Source organism: Hyperoodon ampullatus, assembly GCF_949752795.1.
Source record: "Hyperoodon ampullatus genome assembly, chromosome: 3".
In the NCBI taxonomy this organism is placed as follows: Eukaryota; Metazoa; Chordata; class Mammalia; order Artiodactyla; family Ziphiidae; genus Hyperoodon; species Hyperoodon ampullatus.
Genome location: NC_136916.1, coordinates 135,742,210 through 135,765,095, shown reverse-complemented (window position 1 = coordinate 135,765,095; position 22,886 = coordinate 135,742,210). Strand labels below are relative to the sequence as shown.

The window sequence follows — 22,886 nt, the reverse complement described above, 5'->3', positions numbered from 1 at the left end:
GATTCAGAACTCAGGTGCTCAAGTAAGGTATTATTCATCAGGCCTCTTGAACACACACACACACACACACACACACACACACACACACACAAACTGTTTCAGCTGTTCAAAAAAGAGCTATCTACATTTATATAGTTTCTTCTGTAAGGAGAAGAAATACTCTAATCTCAGATATGGTAGTCAAGGAAAAACAGAAACATACTTGCTCTTTTGCACAGGCTTGGACTGGTGAGGTAAGAAATAAGGGAATGTGTTGGTAGAGCCCCTAATTACAACCCATATTTCTTTGCTATTTTTAAAAGAAAATCCCAGGAGAAATGCAGTTATACCTATATCTGCAAGTACACATACAAAATGACTCACTGAAATCTACCTTACATTTATTTTTCTATTTAACTATTGTGTTAACTAAACAATGCTTCCCGCCCCCTTCCCCCCCAAAAAAAAGAAGGCTTATTACCCTTACTGGTTCAGTAATTTAAATTTTGATTTATAATAATGTATATACAATTTTAACTATTTCTGAGATAACTTGCTCTTCTACAAGATTCATGAAAGACAAATTTGTACATTCTTCACTAACTTTCTGGTCAAAGGATATATCTAAGTAAAACTTACCACACCCATGAAAAGTGGTTTTGAAACATCTAAATTTGCCCTCCAAGCAAAGAACAATGAATAAAGGCAAAACATTCCAGTAAAAAGCCATACTAATGATGAGTTCTGTCTGTCCCTATAAAAAAAATTAAAATATGTCCCAAATTATTTATGTGACATGAATATCAATAGTAATATTACATAGTTTTAAACTATGAAAACAATATTTGGAACTAAAAAACTTTCCATTTTTAAGTAGGAAAAAAGAAAGATCTTAGGTTTAAAAATATGAGTTGGAATAGATAACCAAAGCATAGTAATAAACCATACACTGCACTACATATTGTCGACAGCATAATTTGGAACTATGCAGCAAAAGATATGAAGTTAAAATCTGCAGAAGAAATATAAATTACTAATCTTGTTAAATTTAAGATGTAATTAAACATAGCAAAACAAAAGAGTAATTTCATTCATCAAAATAATAAAGACTTTAAAATGACAAATCTCAGTGCTGGTGAGAATGCAGTTGTATGAGAATATATGTTAGTACAATGTTCAAGAAAAGTTAATTTGATAATATATATCAAGAGCCTTAAAGAAAATATTCACATTCATTGACCCAGTAATTTGACGTGTGGGCATAAATTTTTAAGCAGGAACCAGAAATGTGGATAAGAATTAATCCACAACAATGCTTTGGTATTACTTATAATAGTGGAAAATGTGGAAGCAATCTAAGACCCTCAAATAGGAGAACATTTAAATTAATTGTCCTAGGTTATAGTATGGAATATTATACAGAAATTTAAATGATTCTAAGTATCTCTTATGGTATGGGAAAAAGCTCAAAATATAATGTTAAGGAAATAAAACTATAAATGTATATACAAATATATATTTACATAAAATACATTCAACAGGCTAGAAAGTAAATGAACAAGAAATTAATGGAGGTTAATAGTGCTATATTTTTTTAGGTTTCCTTTTATCATTGGAGGTTACTTTTTTCTTCAGGGGAGTTCAAATAATTGTTTGCCTCTTTTGCAAAGCAACAATAATTGGCTATGGGATAGTAAGAGATCAAACCAGAAGTTTAAGATATCAGATGGCCCACCTAGTTAGATTATAATATACTGTTCAATGTTTCAAAGTCATTAATTTATAATTAGAAAAAATACCTAGCAAAAAAGCAATACATATTTGCCTTAATAGAACTGGTTAGAGTCATTTATTTGGAATATAAAATACTACTGGCAATGTTCTATAATGACATTGAATATATTAATTCAATTAATGAACATGGGAAAAATAATGGAAAAAGGAATTACTTTACTCACTTTCTTACTAAACATATATTTGCCCAAACTGCAAGGGCTTGAATGTTGAGTGAGAGTTGGGTCCTCATATTTGTCACCTGAGAACTGTAAAAGACAATCTAATTTATTGTTGGCAAAAAAACAAATTTGTTAGTTCCAAATAAAGCTTTCTTTATAGACTATATCTGATTATGCACTGAATAATTTTAAGGCTTTGAGTCAGATTTTAAAATTATTTTGTATTCTTTTAAATTTGGGAAAAAAAGTACCACAAGAAAGAGTTAAACAGTCTAAGATATTTTCCAGTTGTAACATTTGGTTAACAACTTATACAATTTGACCTGAGATAAGAACAAATAATTATTCGGTATTTTTGATATTGGTATACTATACTGATATTATAAAGCAATTTGTATCCTAGATTAGTTTGATAAGAAGTCATGTGAAACTGAAAATAAAACAATTCAAATAATTTTCTGGAGATCCAATCATGAAGAAAAAAAGAAAGAGAAGTGATCTCTAACCATCCTTTTCTAGGTTATCTTCTTCCGTAAAAGGCTTCCTTGTTTTCTATACTATTTGGTTCAAAAAATGTTTAAGCAATCTCTAAGAAATGTATCTTTCCCCTACAATTAATCTAAATTCTTTCATTAACTAATAAGCATTTTCTAAGTGTTATCTGAGTTCTCAAATAGCTCTAGCAGTCTCCAATTTTTAAAAAAGAAATGACTATATACTATCTCAAAGAACTTTCTTCTCCCTACTGGCAATTTTACTGGAGAAAATGTGATGCCATAATTATGGAAACCACACAATGTCTATTTTACTAATGGAAACTTATCTACTATGAGAAGATATCCTTACTCATTTTCAAATACACTTGAAAAATTGATTCCAGCATGAGGCCCATTTCAAACCATTCTTCAAAAGGAATGAAGTCAGTCTCAAAATTTATTCTTGGAGATCTGTTGCTTAAATGTAAGCTCTAAAACATGGTCACTGCCTAGGGTTACATTCAATAATTTCCAGAATGCAATTCAACAGGATTGCAATTTAAAGATATGCATGGAGAAAGAATGTAATTTGCTTGACTGGAAAAGAGTAGATGATTAGGTTCCATCATGTTGAAGGATTTTCTAGTAAGTTAATTATGAGTTGCCTTTCTCAATACTCTTGTCCACCTGAAACAATTAAATACTAGAAATTCTCTCACTCATTCAGAGAGTGCTAGGATTATGCCCCCATACCGTATTATGATTTCGTTTGAGCAAATAGTGTCGGTGTGAGTGGTCATCACTCTTGTCAAGTCTTTTTTTCTTAGTATATGACCTAACTGCTATTATTTCAATGTAAAGGAGGCCTTTAAGTTCCCCAATAAATGACTTTTATGTGCAACTAATGAAAGTTAGATGTATGGTCTAGGACTAGTCTTGAGGCTTCTCTGGAGTTCATGTGGGATTGTTAAGACAAAATATACTAGTGATCCTGAATGTGATAACAACTTTGGAAGGTAGGTAGAAAAGAGCAGGTAGGGAGTCCTGGCATGGAGAAAAGCAGAAGGAGAAGCCCAGAGACACTGATAAAGTTGTCTTTATCTTTAAAAGGGGAACTTGAGCTTCTTGCTACCTTCTTCCCAAAAGAAAAGAAAAAGGAGCCACAAAAGTCTCTGTCAGACATAAAAAGAAATATTTAAAGTCAATTGTAAGAACCTCAAAAGGTTATATAAGAATAATTGGTGGCAGGGAAATATTTTCAAGATACAGTATTAAATGAAAAACAGCAGGCTAACAAAACAGAGTATACATTATGATTACATTTTCAAAAACAAGCAAAAATATTAAAAATATTGGAAGGATATAGACAAAAATGTTAATGGATTAAGAACAATGGTTATCTCTGCGTGTTGGAATTATAGTAATTTTAATTTCTTGGTTTGCTTAACTGTATTTGCTAAATTTTCTGTAATAATTATGTATCATTTCTTAGAGTAAAAAGAAAGTAACTTAAAAAGAAAAGAAGGAAGTATGGAAGGAAGCAAGCAAGCTAGCAAATGAACAAGACAGAAATTGTGAGAACCTGTGAACTACCTCACATATAGATTTGAAATATTTTCCCCATATTTTTAAAATAGTTTTCAAGTAGTCCTGTGAATTCCATATTAATAGTTAGGAGATCACTTTAGAGAAACCTATTCATCCCTAATTTTATATTGAAAATATTGTAAGAGTATTACAGAACTGGTATGTATATTTTTCAAGTTGCCTTAATCTGTATAGTTTTTTTTTAACATCTTTATTGGAGTATAATTGCTTTACAATGTTGTGTTAGTTTCTGTTGTATGACAAAGTGAATCAACTATACGTATACATATATCCCCATGTCCCCTCCCTCTTGTGTCTCCCTCCCACTCTCCCTATCCCACCCCTCTAGGTGGTCACAAAGCACCGAGCTGATCTCCCTGTGCTATGCAGCTGCTTCCCACTAGCTATCTATTTTACATTTGGTAGTGTATATATGTCAGCCTTACTCTCTCACTTTATCCCAGCTTTGTATAGGTTTTAAAGCAAATATTAACCCATTTTTCAAAGAACTCATTAATAGATAATATAGATGAAAATATATTTGCTTAAGCTGGTTCTAATAAGGCTGGATGTTTAAAAATATGCAAGTCAAAAATAGAGCTTACGGACAGGTTAAAGGAAGTCTTAAAAAACATTAAATAAATTAATGTTTGAAGAATTAAATGAATATAGCTCAAACCAAAATAACAAGAAAATAATTGTTCAAATTGTGCTAAATACAATGTTCTAAAATGTCTCCAAAAGAAAGAAGATATAAACGAAGAAAAAGTTGTTTCTAAAGCAACAATACGTTGGGTAATTTTGTATACAACTGAAAGCTGAAACATTTTCATTTTATATATTCTATTTAGTCTTCTAATAGTCTTATTTACTGTTTTATTTATTGCTCATTTTAAGCTTTATCTTATTGAAGGAAATGCTGGAATATTTGTCATTATACACAAAAACAGTTAACCACAGAGGTGAAAACTACATCTCTGACGTACTGCTCACAAAGAGATAAACTCAGAAATCCCTAAAATCGTTTAAAGGAACTAATAAAGAATTCATTTAAAAATAGTTTAAGATATTTCATACTCACAGCAATATTTCAGACATACTGGATCCTATTTCAGATTTGGCCTAAACATAAAAAAGTTTATTTGCATAAGCATTAAACTGAAGCTTTGGTAGACTATTGTGTTTTAATTACCCTGATTTAAAAGATACATGTTTAAATATACAATGCAACTTGTCTCTTCATTCAAAGTGTTTACTTCAGAGCCTTATTGGATTTTTTAGGAGAAGTCAGTGAAAACTAAACACAGATATCCCTTAGGAATAATTTCAGAGACAATAATTGGCTAAAAATCAGTTAAACTCTTCCAGCAGGAATGATTAACACATTAATGAACTAACAGATTTTACACTTTCATTACAAAGTCTCTTTAAGCTCTTTTTTTGGGCACTTTGGTTAAAGCTCATTATCGCCTGCCTGTAATTTCACAATTATGTGTGAATTATACACATTTCAAATCTGGAATGGCCCTCAAGCAATATTTCAATGGAATAACCAATGTAAGTAAACCAGAGTATAAATTTAAAGTATCAAACTTTCTAAGTCAAAAAATAATAATTATCCTTTTATTAAATGACTTTATTATGAAATACCTCCTACATACAAAAAACATATATAATATATATTTAGGGAATAAAGAATTTAAAAAAATCTATAGACTCACCACTCATTGAAGAAACAGAACTGCACGAATACCATAAGGTATCTCACAAAGCTCTCAAAGAGGCTTTCTTATCCCCCAGTGGTAACTGTGTGTGTATGTATATATATATATATATATATATATATATATATATATATATATATATATATATATATATGTATATATATATATATATATATACAGTTTTACTATATAGTTGTACTACTTCTTATGTATCCTTCAGCAATAGACTGTTTAGTTTTTGCATGGTTTAGAATTTTGTATAAATGGTATCATATAATATTGTAGTCTTCTGAGATTTGCCTTCTTAAGACACAGAAAGTGCAAACCATGAAAGAAAAATCAGATACAACTGTCTTTCTTAAAATAAAAACCCATCTATTTATCCTTTCACTTTTCAGATAGCCATTATCTACAACCACATTTAGTGTTTTCCCCTAATTTATGTCTTAGGGAAAGAAAGGCCTTTTGAAATTCTTTAGAACATACAGTTTCCATTGAGTGAGATCATATTTTATGAAGCATTTACATATTTAGATCCCCCAATGAATACTAACATGAACACTGTTCATCAAACATGTTTTAAAAAAGAAACAAATATACTCATTAAGGTATATTAAAGTTTTTGAGATTTTTTTCCCTTTAATCATTTCCAAATATTTTTAATCACAGACCAAGAGCCCAAAGTGATACCCAATGCTAACAAGACTGAAATGCTTCAACTGCTGGCAGCAGTCTTTTTACTGCTTGTTATCCTGAAAAACACATTCAGGATATACAACAGGATGATGTCAGATTAAGTGATTCATTTTTTTTTTTCTAACATATGTGAAAGGCTACATTCCAAGGGGCGAGTCTGTATACAAATAACAAATGAAAATTCCAGGTACTGTCATTGATACAAACACTGATTTTTTTTTTTTCCACTCAAGGTCCAGGCAGAACACTGAAGTTTTGCCACTTATTTCCTTAAAAGGGCTTGAAATATAAATTTACCAGACTGAATGTTCCATATTCTTCCCTGAGAAAATGTGTCAAAAATCCTAGCAATGTTGTCTGGTCTCCCCAGGTCCAACGGGCTCGATGGAGGTAGGATGAGATAGGAAGGTAGATATAAGGCAGCAAACCAGCAGAGAGGTACAGACCCAACTTCAACAAAGAGCCTGGGGAGAGTTCCTGCGTCAGAGCACACGGTGTCACATGTATAATAACGTTTATTTTAGTCAGATTCATCCTGGAACTTCAAGAACACATCAAGGAAAACATCAAATATGTTTACTCAGAGTTGATCTCTCAATTTATATTAAGTCACCACAGAATACGATGTTAAACTTTCTGATTACTGTGGATTACTAGAAAATTGCATCAGTCTGAATTCCTTTGCAAGGCAGGTGAAATCTGAGTGAAGCAAATAATATCAGCAAAGACTCATGAGTATCACGTTTATTGCATCTTTTACATTTAAAACCATGTCATGACATGCAGCATTGCACAGCTGAGATAACCCACTTGGAAGTGATTACGGTGTCTGGCCGTTTTTGAAAATGCCCAAAATATTGTTCTAATACTGATTCACTTCATTCCCATCATCAGGAGCAGACTTCAACTATATACTTTATTATGATTGTACATTGACAATATGTTCTTTCTACAAGTGTTTTGGACATTTCATGGAAATACTTGGCACAAATGAAGCTAGCTTTTAAGTAACATCCCAGTTCATCCAAATGTTCTCTTTTCTCAATTTACATAGGAAGGAAGGAAATTTCTTGTTGTATGCAACAGTCTTGCCTCAAGGAGAATATATTTCTCATCTTCACATTTCTAAAACAAAGGACAACACTGCCAAATTTTTATAAAGATTAAGTCCAGAAGAATTCTGGTATACTAGAAAGATTCAAATAGTGGTTGCTTTAGTAACTGGGAAAAGGGTCTCTTACAAATATTGTGATTGGAAATTGCCCATTTTTCCTTTACAGAAAAGGAAAATTCATAGGTGACAGTGAATATGAGTACCAAAGTTTGCATTCACCAGAAGTAGAAAAGCAGTTGACTTACATCAGCATTTTCACATAAACATTCTTAATTGAAAATGGAGTGTTTTTATTATAGTACTAATTTTGTTTGACATTTCTAAAGTGGTAATGAGATTCATAAAAATGATGGGACGAAAAAATTGTAAGAAATAACTAATTGAAAAATATGCCTTTGCTATTCTTAAAAGTACCTTTAAAGAAAGTAAATGTTTAGATTTTGGTAGTTTCTGCATATTATAAGCTTCAGTTTAGAATGGCAAGATGCAGTTGCTGCAGAATTTTCCTTTTGTATGGGAAATAAACAGGGAAACAATCACATGAGAACTATTTCAGAGAGTACAGGAGAGAGGTTCTGAGTCCCAGCTGCACGTATACTCGAATCACCTGGGGAACTTTTAAAAAATATTAATATCTGGGCCTTACCCCAAATCAATTAAATCAGAATTATTTTAGGGTGGTGGGATCACACACAGATACACACAGCCACACACACATGCACACTCTCTCTTCCTTACTTTCTTAAAGCTTCCCAGATAATTTAAGTGAGCAGTCAGGGTTGCAGCCAACTGACTCAGGACTTCCAGCTCTGCCTTAGATCACCCGACCAGTGAGATCCAACTCCCTGTCACTTCACTGGTAGATCTTATTTTCTAGCCTCTGCTCTTTAAATAATGAAAATAAAAGGTCCTTTGAAGAGTCATACTTTCCCAAATTTCGTCATTCATCAGTAGCTGATCTAAGAACAGAGTAAACAGGCTCTCAGACCAGGCTCCTAACTTATCAACTATGAGTCTTGCATGTTTTATATAAGAATACGGCTCTCCCTTCAAAGAACTAACACAAAAGATTTGCTTTTTAAGTTCATGCCAGAGAATGTACCTCTCTGATATCTAAATGCACCTCCTGTGGTATCAGAAGACTGGCTAAGAGTGACACCATCAAGATGGCAACATAAATCATTCCCAACTTCAGTTCTTCTCACAAAACACCATCAGCAACTATCCATAGACATGGCCCCACTGTGAAAATCCCAGAAACTGGGGTTGAGGCTAAAGCATATTCCTGGACCACAGAGACTGAGAAGGACCACTTTCGAAGTGTCAGGGGGCACTCTGACCATGTCACCCCTCCCCTAGGCCAGCACAGCACTGCACCAAGAGGACTCCCCTAGGACTACAGTTTTTCCAGTGGGAAAAGAGAGCCCAAGGTGGATATCCAGCTCCCTCAGCATTGCAGGATGCTTCCCAGGAGGCTCACTCAGTTCTCACCTCGCAGGGACCACTGGGGGGATCTTCAGGGCTCAACCACTGGGGATCAGATAGAGACAGAGAAGGGGAGCAGGGCTTCCAGCAACCAGTCTCCCATCTTGGCAGACCACGTTCCTGCTTGCAGCAGTGCCAGAGCAGAGATCTCAGCCAGCAGTTCTGCCCATCTGCAGAGCCGAGCCGGTGGCTGATCCCAATCTAAAATAATTCTGATTTAATGGATGTGGGTCATACATTAACGTAATAAAAGCCATATATGACAAGCTCACAGCTAACAACATACTCAGTGGTGACATACTGAAAGCTTCTCCTCTAAGATCAGGAACAAGACAAGGGTGCCCACTCACCAGTCTCACCACTCATGTTCAACATAGTACTGGAAGTCCTACTCAGAGTAATCAGGCAAGAAAAAGAAGTAAAAGGAATCCAAATTAGAAAGGAAGAAGTGGGAATTCCCTGGCAGTCCAGTGGTTAGGAATCCACACTTCCACTGCAGGTGGCAGGGGTTCGATCCCTGGTGGGAGAACTAAGATCCCACATGCAGCTCAGAAGGGCCAAAAGAAAAAAAAAAAAAAAAAGAAGAAGAAATAAAATTGTCTCTGTTTGCAGATGACATGATCTTATATAGAAAATCCTAAAGATTCCATCAAAAATTTGTTAGAACTAATAAACAAATTCAGGAAAGTTGCAGGATACAAAATCAACACACAAAAATTAGTTGTGTTTCTATATAATAACAATGAACTGTCTGGAAAAAAATAAACTATCTCATTTACAATAACATCAAAAAACATAAAATGCTTAGGAATACATTTAACCAAGGAGGTGAAATACCTGTGTACTGAAAACTATAAGACATTGATGAAGAAATTGAAGAAGACACAAATAAATGAAAAGATATATCATGTTCATGGATTAAAATAATTAATATTGTTAAAATGTTCAGGGCTTCCCTGGTGGCGCAGTGTTTGGGAGTCCGCCTGCCGATGCAGGGGACACGGGTTCGTGCCCCGGTCTGGGAGGATCCCACATGCCGCGGAGTGGCTGGGCCCGTGAGCCATGGCTGCTGAGCCTGTGCGTCCGGAGCCTGCGCTCCGCAACGGGAGAGGCCACAACAGTGAGAGGCCCGCGTACCGCAAAAAAAAAAAAAAAAAAAAAAAAAAAAAAAAAAAAGTTCAAACTACCCAATGCCATCTATAGATTCAATGATATTCCTATCAAGCTTTATATGAAATAAATAAATAAATAAAGCAAGCCCCATGTTTTCTGATTCCATAAATGTCATAGTGGGCATAAATAAAATATTATGAATTTTCATTTTTACTCAAAAACTTACCTTCGGGGCTTCCCTGGTGGCGCAGTGGTTGAGAGTCCACCTGCCAATGCAGGGGACACGGGTTCGTGCCCCGGTCCGGGAAGATCCCACATGCCGCAGAGCAGCTGGGCCCGTGAGCCATGGCTGCTGAGCCTGAGCATCCAGAGCCTGTGCTCCGCAACGGGAGAGGCCACAGCAGTGAGAGGCCCGCGTACCGCAAAAAAAAAAAACCCCAAAAACTTACCTTCTCTTTTAAAAGTCGAAAGAGAATCCATGGTATTATGCACAAAACATAGACTACTACTGTGTGCTGATTACATAAGCTAAGGCCACAGCAGAAAGCACCGATTTTAGCTATCTGAAAATAAATAAAAGAAAAAAATCCAAGTTAAAAATTCACCAAAAACAGCACAATAGTAAAAAGCTATTCTTTATATTAAAGCTAAGCATTTGTACGATAAGTCTGGTTAAAATCAACATCTTAGATGCAAACAGTCATGCTTTAACATGCACTAATATTTATCACCATTATTTTTTATTATTTTTCATTCTCATCAAATCATTGCAGAGTGACCTTAAATTACTGTCTTCAAACTAAGTTTTACAAAGTCCTATATGATGACATGTCCTAACAGTAACAGAATATTGTGTAATTCTCATTCAAGTGAAATCTAGAACTGAAGTTCAACAATTGTTTTACTTTTTCTCCTGCTGAATTAAATAAATTGAATATAACACTTTTATTTAGAAACCTGGTTCTCTATGGGTGGTCTTTCTGCTATTTTTGAACATGTGTTATTTTCATAATCAGAAAAAAGTTTATTTTAAGTAAAAAATAAACTCTAGGGGCTTCCCTGGTGGCGCAGTGGTTGAGAGTCCGCCTGCCAATGCAGAGGACATGGGTTCATGCCCCAGTCCGGGAAGATCCCACATGCCGCCGAACAGATGGGCCCGTGAGCCATGGCCGCTGAGCCTGCGCGTCCGGAGCCTGTGCTCCGCAACGGGAGAGGCCACAACAGTGAGAGGCCCACATACCACAAAAATAAATAAATAAATAAATAAACTCTAATAGCACCACAGGTTTGTTTATGGAAGCCACAGATAAACTTTTATATTCTTTTGTTTCTATAATCTTTAATGACACAGGCTGCGCATATACTAAGATGATCTGGCACTCTTCAATGTATAGATGGTAAGCCCTTAGAAGACAGGGTTCCTCCACATTTCAAATTATTTTGATGATAGTGTTGGCCTTAGAAGTCACTGTAATCTCTTTGGGACTACTTCATTTTATAGTTGATCCTCTCCTTTTAGTTAAAAAAAAAATGCAAATTTGATCTTTTTTGCAATTAGAGAATAAGTCAATGTGGCATAATGGTAAATAATTTAAGGTAGTCAACCTAGGACTTGGCATCTTAAGATCACACACACACACACACACACACACACACACACACACACACACACACACACGATGGTGGATTAACCAACAAGTCTATCTTTCCCATAGGACTCAAAAGGGATTTCAGAATACCCTCATTCTTCAAAAAACTTCTGAACTCTGAAAGAAAAAAAAAAATTTTATGTTTTATAGAGGCTCTCATCATTCATAGGAAAAGAATTGAGAATATTTTCTCTCTCAACATGCCTAGATTACCTTGACAGTAATCAGAATAGATAAACAATATCTAAACCAAAGTTAAAAAGAAATAGAGCATCTGTCTAAAAATTAAAACAAAAAGTGATTTCACTTTGATCAAAATAGGTTACCTTTGATCTTTCTTGTGCAGTTGTTGCCTCCTCAAAATGTACAGTAAGAGCCATAAGCAGCCCCACAAACAGATTGTTTAAGCTAAAAACCTCTGCTGCAATGGACCACTGCCATGTTAGACGAGAAAATGAAAACACCCCCGCAGCAAGGATTCCTCCAGCATATGAGCCAGAAAGCCTGCAAATACAGATAACATGAAATCTTCTTTCCCAACAAAAAGAACCAACTTTATTTTCCTTTTTGTGAACTGTAGCAGCAGCAATTATGACAGTCGCCCAGCACTATCCCAACACATTAGATGGTTAATACATTACTTCATGTAATAATTCCTTTCAACAGATTTTAGTTATGAAGTCCATATATTAACCTATTAACAAACAAATGAACAAACCTGCTTGGTATCCTATGGATTGGATGAGGTTTAGTTCTCAGATGTAACCTTTAGGATTCAAGCCAGTTCAGAAAGCCTGAAGAGACAGTAGCTAGAGAGATAACAAACCTGTGTCATTTTTCTTGCTATATCTAAGAAGAAGAATGATAACGACTGGTAAAGACTGAAATGTGTTTAACTGTAAAAATTAATGAAATGGCAGAATATCTGTTCAGGAACATTCACTTATTGTGGAATGTTTGGATCCAGGTACTTCTACATTTATCTCCCAACATTTGGCAAAATATGTCTTGGTCACAATATTTGGTGCTTTTAAGATCTTGTAAGCTAGATTCTTAGTTTCTGATGATTTCTTCTTTACACAAAGTCAAAGTTAAAAATGATATATCTTTTAAAGAGAAGGATGGGAATGTGAATTTTAGAAACCCAGAAGAATCAAATGCTACACTTGGAAACAAATTCCTCGCCCCCAAATGCCAACAAGAGCCCCACATTTCAAATCAATCAAGGAAACTGGATCTCAATTCAGAGATAAGATTTGAGACTGGTAATGTGGCATATCAAACCAAAACAACTTCCTATTTCACTATAAATCTAAAGCTATGAAAATTAAAGCTATTACTGAAAATCTATTGCTTACAAGCATTATTCAGCAAGCATCTCTGTGTCTAATAATTATGATATTACATGGTCCCAGGGCATTACTTTTTAGATGTATTGCTTTGTATAAAAATTATGGAGTAATTGCATGGCTTTTAATCAATCTTAATAGAAAAAAAAAAAGCTAAAGAATTTCAGTATCACCAAACCTGTTTTTCTTTGAGTTTCTCTTTACAATTTTTCTGTTTTCTTTCTCTTATAAAAATCATCAGTTTCCTATTTCTTGCAGAGTAACCCATTCTCCCAGTTATCCTGATTCAGTACCCTAAAGTTATTTCTTCCAAATTCCTTCCCAGATTCCTTTCGATTCCCTATTGCCTTAGACTCAATTATTTTAATAGTTTCCTAACTTGTCTTATGTTTTTCCAACCCGTCTGCAATATAACATCAGATTAAACTTTCTGAAACATACTCTTTGTGAATACTCTTCATCCCTATAGGATAAATAAGAAATGAGTTAGCCTGGAATCCAGGCTCCCAATAAACCAGACACCCCTAGCCACTAATTACCAACATGATCTCCCACCAACTAGTCAAGCTCCTCAAAATTCCCTAATAAGACAGGACTATTCCTAGCTCTGCACCTCTGCTCATGCCGTAGTGCTGAACTGAATATCCTCGCTGCTCCTTTATTAAAACTCTGCTCTTTTCTCAATTTTCTCTTAAATTCCCTGGTCTCTAGCCCATCTCTGCATATCGATAGCATTTAATTGTCTGTAACAATTATTTTGACATTGTTTTTGAAATATGAACTGGAGCTAAACTTCACTTAGATTGGAAGCATCTAGCCCCAAGCACAGAAAGGAAACTTAGCAAATGAGAGAATGAATTAATCTTCAAGTATTAGTAACATTTTAAAGGAACTAAGTTTCAGCTCTCAATATGACTCTGGACAGTCAGCATAAGATACAAGATTCCTTCCTCTATTTAAAAGAAATGAAGTGCTCGGGCTTCCCTGGTGGCGCAGTGGTTGAGAGCCCGCCTGCCGATGCAGGGGACATGGGTTCGTGCCCTGGTCCAGGAAGATCCCGCACGCCACGGAGCAGCTAGGCCCATGAGCCATGGCCGCTGAGCCTGCGCGTCCGGAGCCTGTGCTCCGCAACGGGAGAGGCCACAACAGTGAGAGGCCAGCATACCGCAAAAAAAAGAAGAAAAAAAGAAAGAAAAAGAAAGGAAGTGCTCAAACAGAGACATGACAAAAGGACATAGGAGCCAGCTTACAGGGTTCTCATGGCCAAACTGGGGATAACTTGATCATCAAGATAATTATAGTAATAGACTGTAACCCAATGAATAAATAAGAATCTATGAATCTATAGTGATACAAAAATTGGGTGAGAAGAGAAAGTCCATGGAAAGTCAACTAATAACTAATAACTGTAGAAGAAATGATGGAATTAAAATCACCATTTGGCAACTGTCATAACAATAATCAGTGGATACCAAAATAGTGGGTAAGAGGTTGCAGTAACATAAATATGTACATAGTCTAAAGGTATCATCCTGTAAATAGATTAATTACAAAGGGAGAAATGGTAACTTTCCAGTGGCAAACTGGACAGAAACAATCTTAACCACATGATCAAAGTTAACAGCCCAGTAATGGGACAAACAAACATCATATGCTTCCTTATCTATTGCAATAAAAAGAATACAGCATCATTTCTATGGCATTCCTGCCAAAAATGCATTACCTGAATTTAAGCAAGAGGAAAGACAAACTCAAACTGAAGGACACACAAGGTCTTGACAAAAAACAAAAAAAACATCATGAGGAACCGTTTCAGATTAAAGAGGATAACACAATAGAATAAAAGACATGATCTAGGATTTTCTTGTACTATAAGCACACTATCTGAGAAAATTGGAAAAATTGAATCAAGTCTGAAGGTTAGGTAACAGTGTTGTATCACTGATAATTTCTTGAGACCTCCACTGTGGATATACAAGAAAATGTTTTTAAGGAACATATCTTGAAGTATTTAAGGGTAAAAGGATACTATGACTGCAGCTTATTCTTAAATGGTTAAAAAACAAAACAAAACAATACATACATACCCACTGAGTCAAGGATAAAGCAAATGTGGTAAAATGCTAACATCTGGGGAACGTGGGTAAAGGGTAGACAGAGTTGGGCTCTTCTTGCCACTTTTTTATAAATCTGAAATTACGTCAAAATAAGAAGTTAAAAAATCAAATCAGGCTGGTGGCGCAGTGGTTGAGAGTCCGCCTGCCGATGCAGGGGACACGGGTTCGTGCCCCGGTCCGGGAGGATCCCACATGCCGCGGAGCGGCTGGGCCCGTGAGCCATGGCCGCTGAGCCTGTGCATCCGGAGCCTGTGCTCCACAGCGGGAGAGGCCACCACAGTGAGAGGCCCGCGTACCACACACACAAAAAAAGATCAGCAAATTTCCAAGATAATTTGCTAACATTTATTGAGTTTCTTGCTAACTGTGTTTCAGGTATTGCTCTAAGTGCCTTCTTTATATTAATTCATTTAATTTGCACAATAAGCCTATGAGTAGATGTGATTTGTCTCCTTTTTTCAAATGAAGAAACTGAGGCTCAGGGAGGCCAAGTAATTTTTCCAAGCCCTATGGTAGGTAATTAAGTGGCAGAACCAGGATTGAAATTGTTAGTCTAGCTATTTAGGACCATGACATTATGGGGTAAAAGATGGTTATCTTAGTTTTAATGTCAAGTAATTTATTCCAGACTAATGATACATTGTACTTTTACTTGGTTAACTATGCACCTCCTTGAGTGAAGAACAGAAGTTTTGTCCATTATTAGAATCGTGTTTATGTCTATGTTTTATCAACACAACATACTACCAACTTGAATTGTACACAACACCTGTCAAGATTGATTTTAACCATGTTTTTTCTTTTTTGAAAGGGCAATTCATTAAAGTTTAAAACCACCAAACAGTTAATTAAAGAGAACTGATATGTACAAATCCTCAGGAAGAAAACTCATGACTCACTAATCTACAATGATTTTTAACACATTATTATGCTCAGGAAGACATCCTAGTGTTTGAATTGTTGACATTAATTATTGGAATTATGAACTATGTTAACTGCCTTTTCAAATATTTCATAAGGTTTTAGAAATTGAAGAGTAAAGGTAAAATTATCAACTTCAGTGATAAAATTTATCCAGTCACCTTAGACTATTACAGATAGTTATGTACATTAGCATTTTATTGAAGACTTATCCTACAACAGCAAGGTCTTTATAATCTGAATTTTCCCCACCTGATTTCTGTCCCACACCACCCCCCTGCCAAGGTCAGGATGGTTTTACAACAAATAATCCATATACTCTTTCATTAGATTTTTCTTGGTATCAGAGAAATAATTTGTGAGACTGCTGAGTAAGGTTATAGAAGAGAAGGTAACTGATCATAAAACCAGTAATGGAAATCAAACCTATAATCTTGATCTTTTTAGCATATCAAATGAGCTTGCTTAGAAATCAACTCAGTCTGTAGGAATTTGGGTTGTAGTCCTAATATAAATTGAAGACAAAAGGGTAGTGGACCTTTTCTTTTCTTTTGGTTTTGCTGCTTAACATCTAAAATCCTCTCCTATGCTTGAGGGATGCGAGTTTATGAGGCACGGCCCCTCCTATTATACACACTGAAAATACGAGATACTTTTCCAATCTCCCTTGCAGCTAGAGCATGGGTATATGACCTGGGCTCTGTCTGTCAGAATCACCTGCTCCATTCTTTGAATTGGAAAATCGTGAGGCCAAGAAGCAGGGATGGAGACAGAATCAGACATGGCTGGTGGGATTTGTGCACCATTTTCACAGACAACGATGGCAGCACTTTGAAGGGCAGTGCTCAGAATCCAGGTCAGTGTTGGTGGTGTAAGCTGGGGTGTCTGGGGCCCAGAGATGGCAGCAGTGGTGGTTTCACTAGCATATACCTGCCTAGGCTCAGAGCCTGGTAATCCAGCCCTCCCAGAAATTCTGCAAGCTCTGCAACTTCCTTCTCTCTCTTTTTTTTCCAATGCTAGATTTGAATGTTTCCTTTTATAAAAAGCTTTATTGAGACATAATTCATATACTGTACATTCACCCATTTAAAGTGTACAATTAAAGATTTTTAGTATATTTACAGATAGATGCAACCATCACTACAGTCAATTTTATAACATTTTCATCACCTCAGAAAGAAACTCTCTCTCCTTTAACTATCTCCCCCTTATCCCCACCTGCAATCTCACTGCCAGGTTTAAGCAACCACTAATCTACTTTCTGTCTGTGAATTTCCCTCTTCTGGGCTTTCTTATAAATGGAATCACAGAATATGTGGACTTTTGTGACCGGCTTCTTTCACTTAGCACAATGTGTTCGAGGTTCATCCAACTTGTAGTATCAGTATCTCACTTCTTTTTATGGCTGAATTAATATTCCACTGTATACATATACCACATTTTGCTTATTCATTCTTCTGTTGATGGACATTTGGATTGTTTCCACCTTTTGCCTACTATGAATACTGTGCCTATAAACATTTGTGTACAAGTTTTTGTGTGGACATATGCTTTCATTTCTCTAGGGTATGTAACTAGGAGTGGAATTGCTGGAGCCTATGGCAACCCATTTAATAATTTGAGGAACTGCTAGACTGTTTTCCAAAGTCACTACATAATTTTACATTCCCACTAGCAATGGATGAGGGTTCTGATTTTTCTACAACCTAGTGAACACCTTTTATCTGATTTTTTGCTTCTAGCCATCCTAGTGGGTGTGAAGAGGTATCTCCCCGAGATTGTTTTTTAAAAGCATTAAAAAAAAAACATTTATTTATTTGGTTGCACTGGGTCTTAGTTGCGGCAGGCAGGCTCCTTAGTCATGGCAGCCAGGCTCCTTAGTTGCAGCTCTCCAGTTCCTTAGTTGAGGCATGCGACCTCTTAGTTGCAGCAGGCATGTGGGATCTAGTTCCTTGACTAGGGATCGAACCCCGGCCCCCTGCATTGGGAGCACAGAGTCTTAACCACTGTGCCACCAGGGCAGTCCGTCGCATTGAGATTTTGATTTGCATTTCCCTAATGGCTAATGATGTTGCGCAATTTTTCAAGCACTTATTGGCCGTCTGTACATCTTCCCTGGAGAAATGTCTATTCAGATCTTCTGCCCATTTAAAAAATTGTGTTGTCTTTTTACTATTGAGTTGTAGCATTCTTCCCAACTTCCTTTCAATATGTTTCTTTTCTGCTAAACACAGCCAGAGTCAATTGCTCGCAACCAAGAATCCTGACTAAAACAACCTGCCTTCCCTGTTTATTATTTCTATTAAGTCTTCAAGAAAAACTGTGTGAGGAAATTCTGAAAATAAATGCTTACGTTGTCAGAGCTTTGTGGGACACAGAAGAGACGGCAGTATGCTTAAGAGCAGAAAGTTACGTGTGCACCCATAAAGAGAATATACTAAAACATTTTGGAGGCCTCGTCATTTTACTATTTATGTTTTCCATAAAATAATGTATATAGGCTAAGCCTGTGAGAATTTCTTTGATTCCAACAGCCTTTTATAAATCAAACTGTGAATGTCCCTTCAAACACACACGTTTGAACACACTGCCTTTAAAAGTTTGCTTCATACTAAGATTCAGAATCAACCAACATTTACTGACCATGTAACATGTACAAATTAATGGATTAAGAAAAGTAGAGATAATTTGAAACATCTTTTGTGAGAAAACTCCACGAGCTGAGGAGGGTTACATAACAAGGACTTGTAGGTAGCAAATAACACGTAATAATAAACGCTCAGCTAAGGCTGGAGACCGCAGGGGCTGTGGATATGGGGCAGTATAGCCTCAGTCCGCATGGCTGTGGAAAGGTCTGCAGCAGCCTGAGCTGGGCCTGGGCAGGCTGGACAGAGCTGGGGTTAGGGGCTTTACTAGGTAAGCAGAAGGACAAAAGGGAAAGGTGTTAAAGTATGAACCACAGAGTCTACATTGGATGGGGACGGAAGCAGAGCCAGCAGGGGGCTGATGGAGGGATCAAAAAGATGAGCAAAGGGATCTAGGTCTCAATTAAATGGAAGACAAGTGTAGGGGTGTCGAGGAAATGAGGGAGCTGAAAGCTCAAGTCAGGCAGGGAGTGGGAAGTGGGCTGGGAAAGGGGACGGCAAATTGTTGAAGGATGGAACAGGCCTGTAAAGCAAGACTGGACTCTACTGTTGAAAGGAGCCTGTGAGGGAAGAGTTTAATAAAGCTGTTCTCAAAATCATAGGATATTCATTAAAATTAAGCATTTCTCTCAAAAGACAAGCAGTCCATCATACATTAATAAGTCTGCAGGGTGAGCCCAATGTAGGAAGACAGGTGTGTGGCCCAGTGCCACATCACACGCAGGCTAACAAGGAGATGACACCCCATGTGAGTACACAGCAAGCTGAGCCTGTGACTGGCTAACCAGTCAAATGTCAGCAATGGTGAAGATGAGGAGGCTCTGAGGACTTCGGAGGTCTCCAGTTCATTCACTGACTCTGTAGGTTGGCAGTCTCATTATATTGTTCATGGTATACACATTATCTGCACATGCTTCATTTCACCTTATTGAGATGGAGATAAATGACTAAAGAGCAAGCTGATGTCGAGGATGCTTTCCTGAAGGCAAGTTTCAGGGTCATGGCGAGGCTCAGGATTGGCTTCACACTGTCCACATCTGCAGCCTCCACCCTCTGTTCTCACCCTAGTTCTCTATTGAAATTGTTCTCACTGGGGTCCCCAATGACCACCTAACTGCCAAATACGATAGGCTCTGGGGACCCCTCTGCTGCACTGGGTCACTCCCACAGCCACACTCATTGAGTTGACATCTGGACCTCACATCCTCTGGTTTTCCTTCTATGGCTCTGGATCTTCCTTATGTGTTTTCTCCAAATGGCTCCTCTTCTTGCATTTAACTCCTTTAAAGCCAGTGTTTCCCAAGATTTCTTTCTCAGGACATTGTTCTCACTCTGCTCTGCCTGGGTGACTCTATTCACCATCTTGATTTCACCTGCCAGCTACAAACTAAAGAAACCAAATGTCTCCAGAAATGCCTCTCCCTTAGTTTTGAACTTACCTTATCCCCAACTTACTGTTGCACCCTCACCACAAAGCCACGCCAACTCTGGATATTCCAGAGAACCTCAGTGTCCGTACACACAAAACTGATTTCTCATCCTCCTCCCTGAAATAATTCCTGCTCCCGTGTCCTCTATCTTAGTAAATTTCAGTATCTTCCTCATTTCGTTATCTAAGTTAAGAGACCTAGGAGTCATCATCAGAGCTCCTCTCCCCTTCTCCCTGCCAAACATATCGCATCCTGCCAACTGTGCTTCATCAACATTTAAAAAACTCACGCTCTTCTCTCCACCCACATCCCCACTGCCCTAGTTCAGCTCATCTGAATCCACACCTCAGGTGCACACCAATACTGCAGCTTTGCGTGCTGCCTGCTTCCAGTGCTAGGCCCACCACCGCCACCAGAGTGAGAGACCTCAAGCATATCTGATCTTGAACTTTTTTGCCTCCAACCCTTTAAGGATTCCTCTTGGACTATCAAGCATCTTCCAAGCTCCCCATGACAACAGACAAGGATTTTCGTGATCTGGTCTCAGTCCACCTGTAGCTTCATTTCTGACATAACCCATTTCGACACTGAGTGACTTGTTAAGTCCCTGTGCTCACAGGCTCTTTCTCCTCCACCTCTGGGTTTCTCTGCACAGGAGGTTCCCTGTATCTGGAACATGGTTCTGCCTTCACTTGGCCACTGCCACTCATTGTTTACAACTCAATACGGGCATCACCTTTCCAAGTTTTCCCAAAAGTACTTTCACCAAGACTAGGGTAGTTGCTCCATCTCCAGGTTCTCATTAAATTAAACATATTAAATGGGTACTGAATAGGTAGATTTTTCTGTATTTCTGAGGAATAGAATATTTTAACTGTAACCTAATCAAAACATAGTAAGGAAATCAGATGTGAGGAACTTAAAACTCTCTAAAGTATTACAAAGCCAAGAGAATTATTTTTGGATTACTGATACCACTAGATAGCCATATCAGCATATTAGCACTTTTTAAAAGGTAAAAGTATATTGCACTTTACATATGTGTATTTGTGTATCCCTAGAAAAAGCTATATGATTTTTTTAAAACTAAATGTTTATATATATGTATTTAATTTCAGATATACTTTATCTTCAGTTTTTAATGCTCTTCAAATATCCAAATAGCAATGGTTTCTAATTACCTCAACCTAAGTCCAACCATCTCTAGTAATGCTTTATAAAATAACTTATGCCATTACTTAGAAATTATTCTTTTTTAATTGTAAAAAATTGAAAGAAAAGATGTTTTGGTAGTGGAGTAAATTTTGTTTCTTTTAAGAACCATGTCCTTTATCACTGCTGTCCTTTACTGTTATAAAAGTGATGTTTTAGTAACAAATGCGATTAAGGGAAAAAAACTAAAAGATTCATTTTGATTTTGTTATGTTGATTTTTTTAGATAAAGTGAGGCCCATATGGATATATCTTTCAGAAACTAGGGAATAATCATTTCATCATTCTGTACTTTAATTCAAGTGCTTAAATATTCTTTTGGCAACAGTATAGAAATAATAATTTACTTTTAAAGTTTTTTTCATATTACTTGATTTATTCCTTGTCTGTAACACAAATATTTCAAAGGGAAAAATAAAATACACAAGGTTCACAGTTACTCATATTGCCTTTCACACTGATGTGTAAAGAAGATCCCTTACAGTTTCTCAAACTTTTGTGAAATTTCAAACGAAATACCTCAAAGTTTCCATTTTATGTCTTTTTGAGCCAAATATCAATGAATCTTTCATATCAATAAGCCACTGCAAATTTGAGATAGAAAAAGACATTAAATGTGCAGAAGACTTATCTAAGTGATGCTGCAAAAATCACATTGACAAATATGTCTGTAGGTGAATCCGGTCTTAAACTTTTTAAGCAAATAAGATGACTTAGCGGGACTTCCCTGGTGGTCCAGTGGTTAAGAATCCACCTTCCAATGCAGGGGACACAGGTTCAATCCCTGGTCAGGGAACTAAGATCCCACATGCAACAGGGCAACTAAGCGCATGCTCTGCAACTACTGAGCCCATGCGCTCTGGAGCCCATGTGCCACAACTAGAGAGCCCACGTGCCACAACTACTGAGGCTGCGTGCTCTGAAGCCTGTGCACCACAACAAAGAGCCTGCACGCTGCAATGAAAGATCCCGCATACCGCAACTAAGACCCGATGCAGCCAAATAAGTAATAAATAAATTAATTAAAAAGAAAAGATGACTTAGCAAGCACTGTTTTAAATCTGTTTATCAGTTTTTTTAAATGGCATGAATTCTATGAATACTATGAATCTACTGAATCCTTTTTTTTAAACGTGTTTATTAGAGCATAATTGCTTTACAATGGTGTGTTAGTTTCTACTTTATAACAAAGTGAATCAGTTATACATATACATATGTCCCCATATCTCTTCCCTCTTGCGTCTCCCTCCCTCCCACCCTCCCTATCCCACACCTCTAGGTGGTCACAAAGCACCGAGCTGATCTACCTATGTTATGCAGCTGCTTACCACTAGCTATCTATTTTACGTTTGGTAGTGTATATATGTCCATGCCATTCTCTCACTTTGTCCCAGCTTACCCTTCCCCCTCCCCGTATCAAGTCCATTCTCTAGT

General features: G+C 36.8%; 1 protein-coding gene across 1 annotated transcript in view; it reads right to left on the bottom strand.

Moving 5' to 3' along the window:
• TMEM260 (transmembrane protein 260) overlaps positions 1-12,158 on the bottom strand; it is a gene marked incomplete at its 5' end in the record, with an annotated part of 32,690 nt that extends 20,532 nt beyond the window's left edge. Inside the window, 6 exons of the mRNA XM_079699911.1 lie at positions 619-733; positions 1,938-2,021; positions 5,079-5,119; positions 6,715-6,894; positions 10,579-10,692; positions 12,105-12,158. Of these exons, the coding sequence (XP_079556037.1) occupies positions 619-733; positions 1,938-2,021; positions 5,079-5,119; positions 6,715-6,894; positions 10,579-10,692; positions 12,105-12,158 (588 nt within the window). The remainder of the gene's footprint in view (positions 1-618; positions 734-1,937; positions 2,022-5,078; positions 5,120-6,714; positions 6,895-10,578; positions 10,693-12,104) is intronic.
• Positions 12,159-22,886: the final 10,728 nt, after the last annotated feature.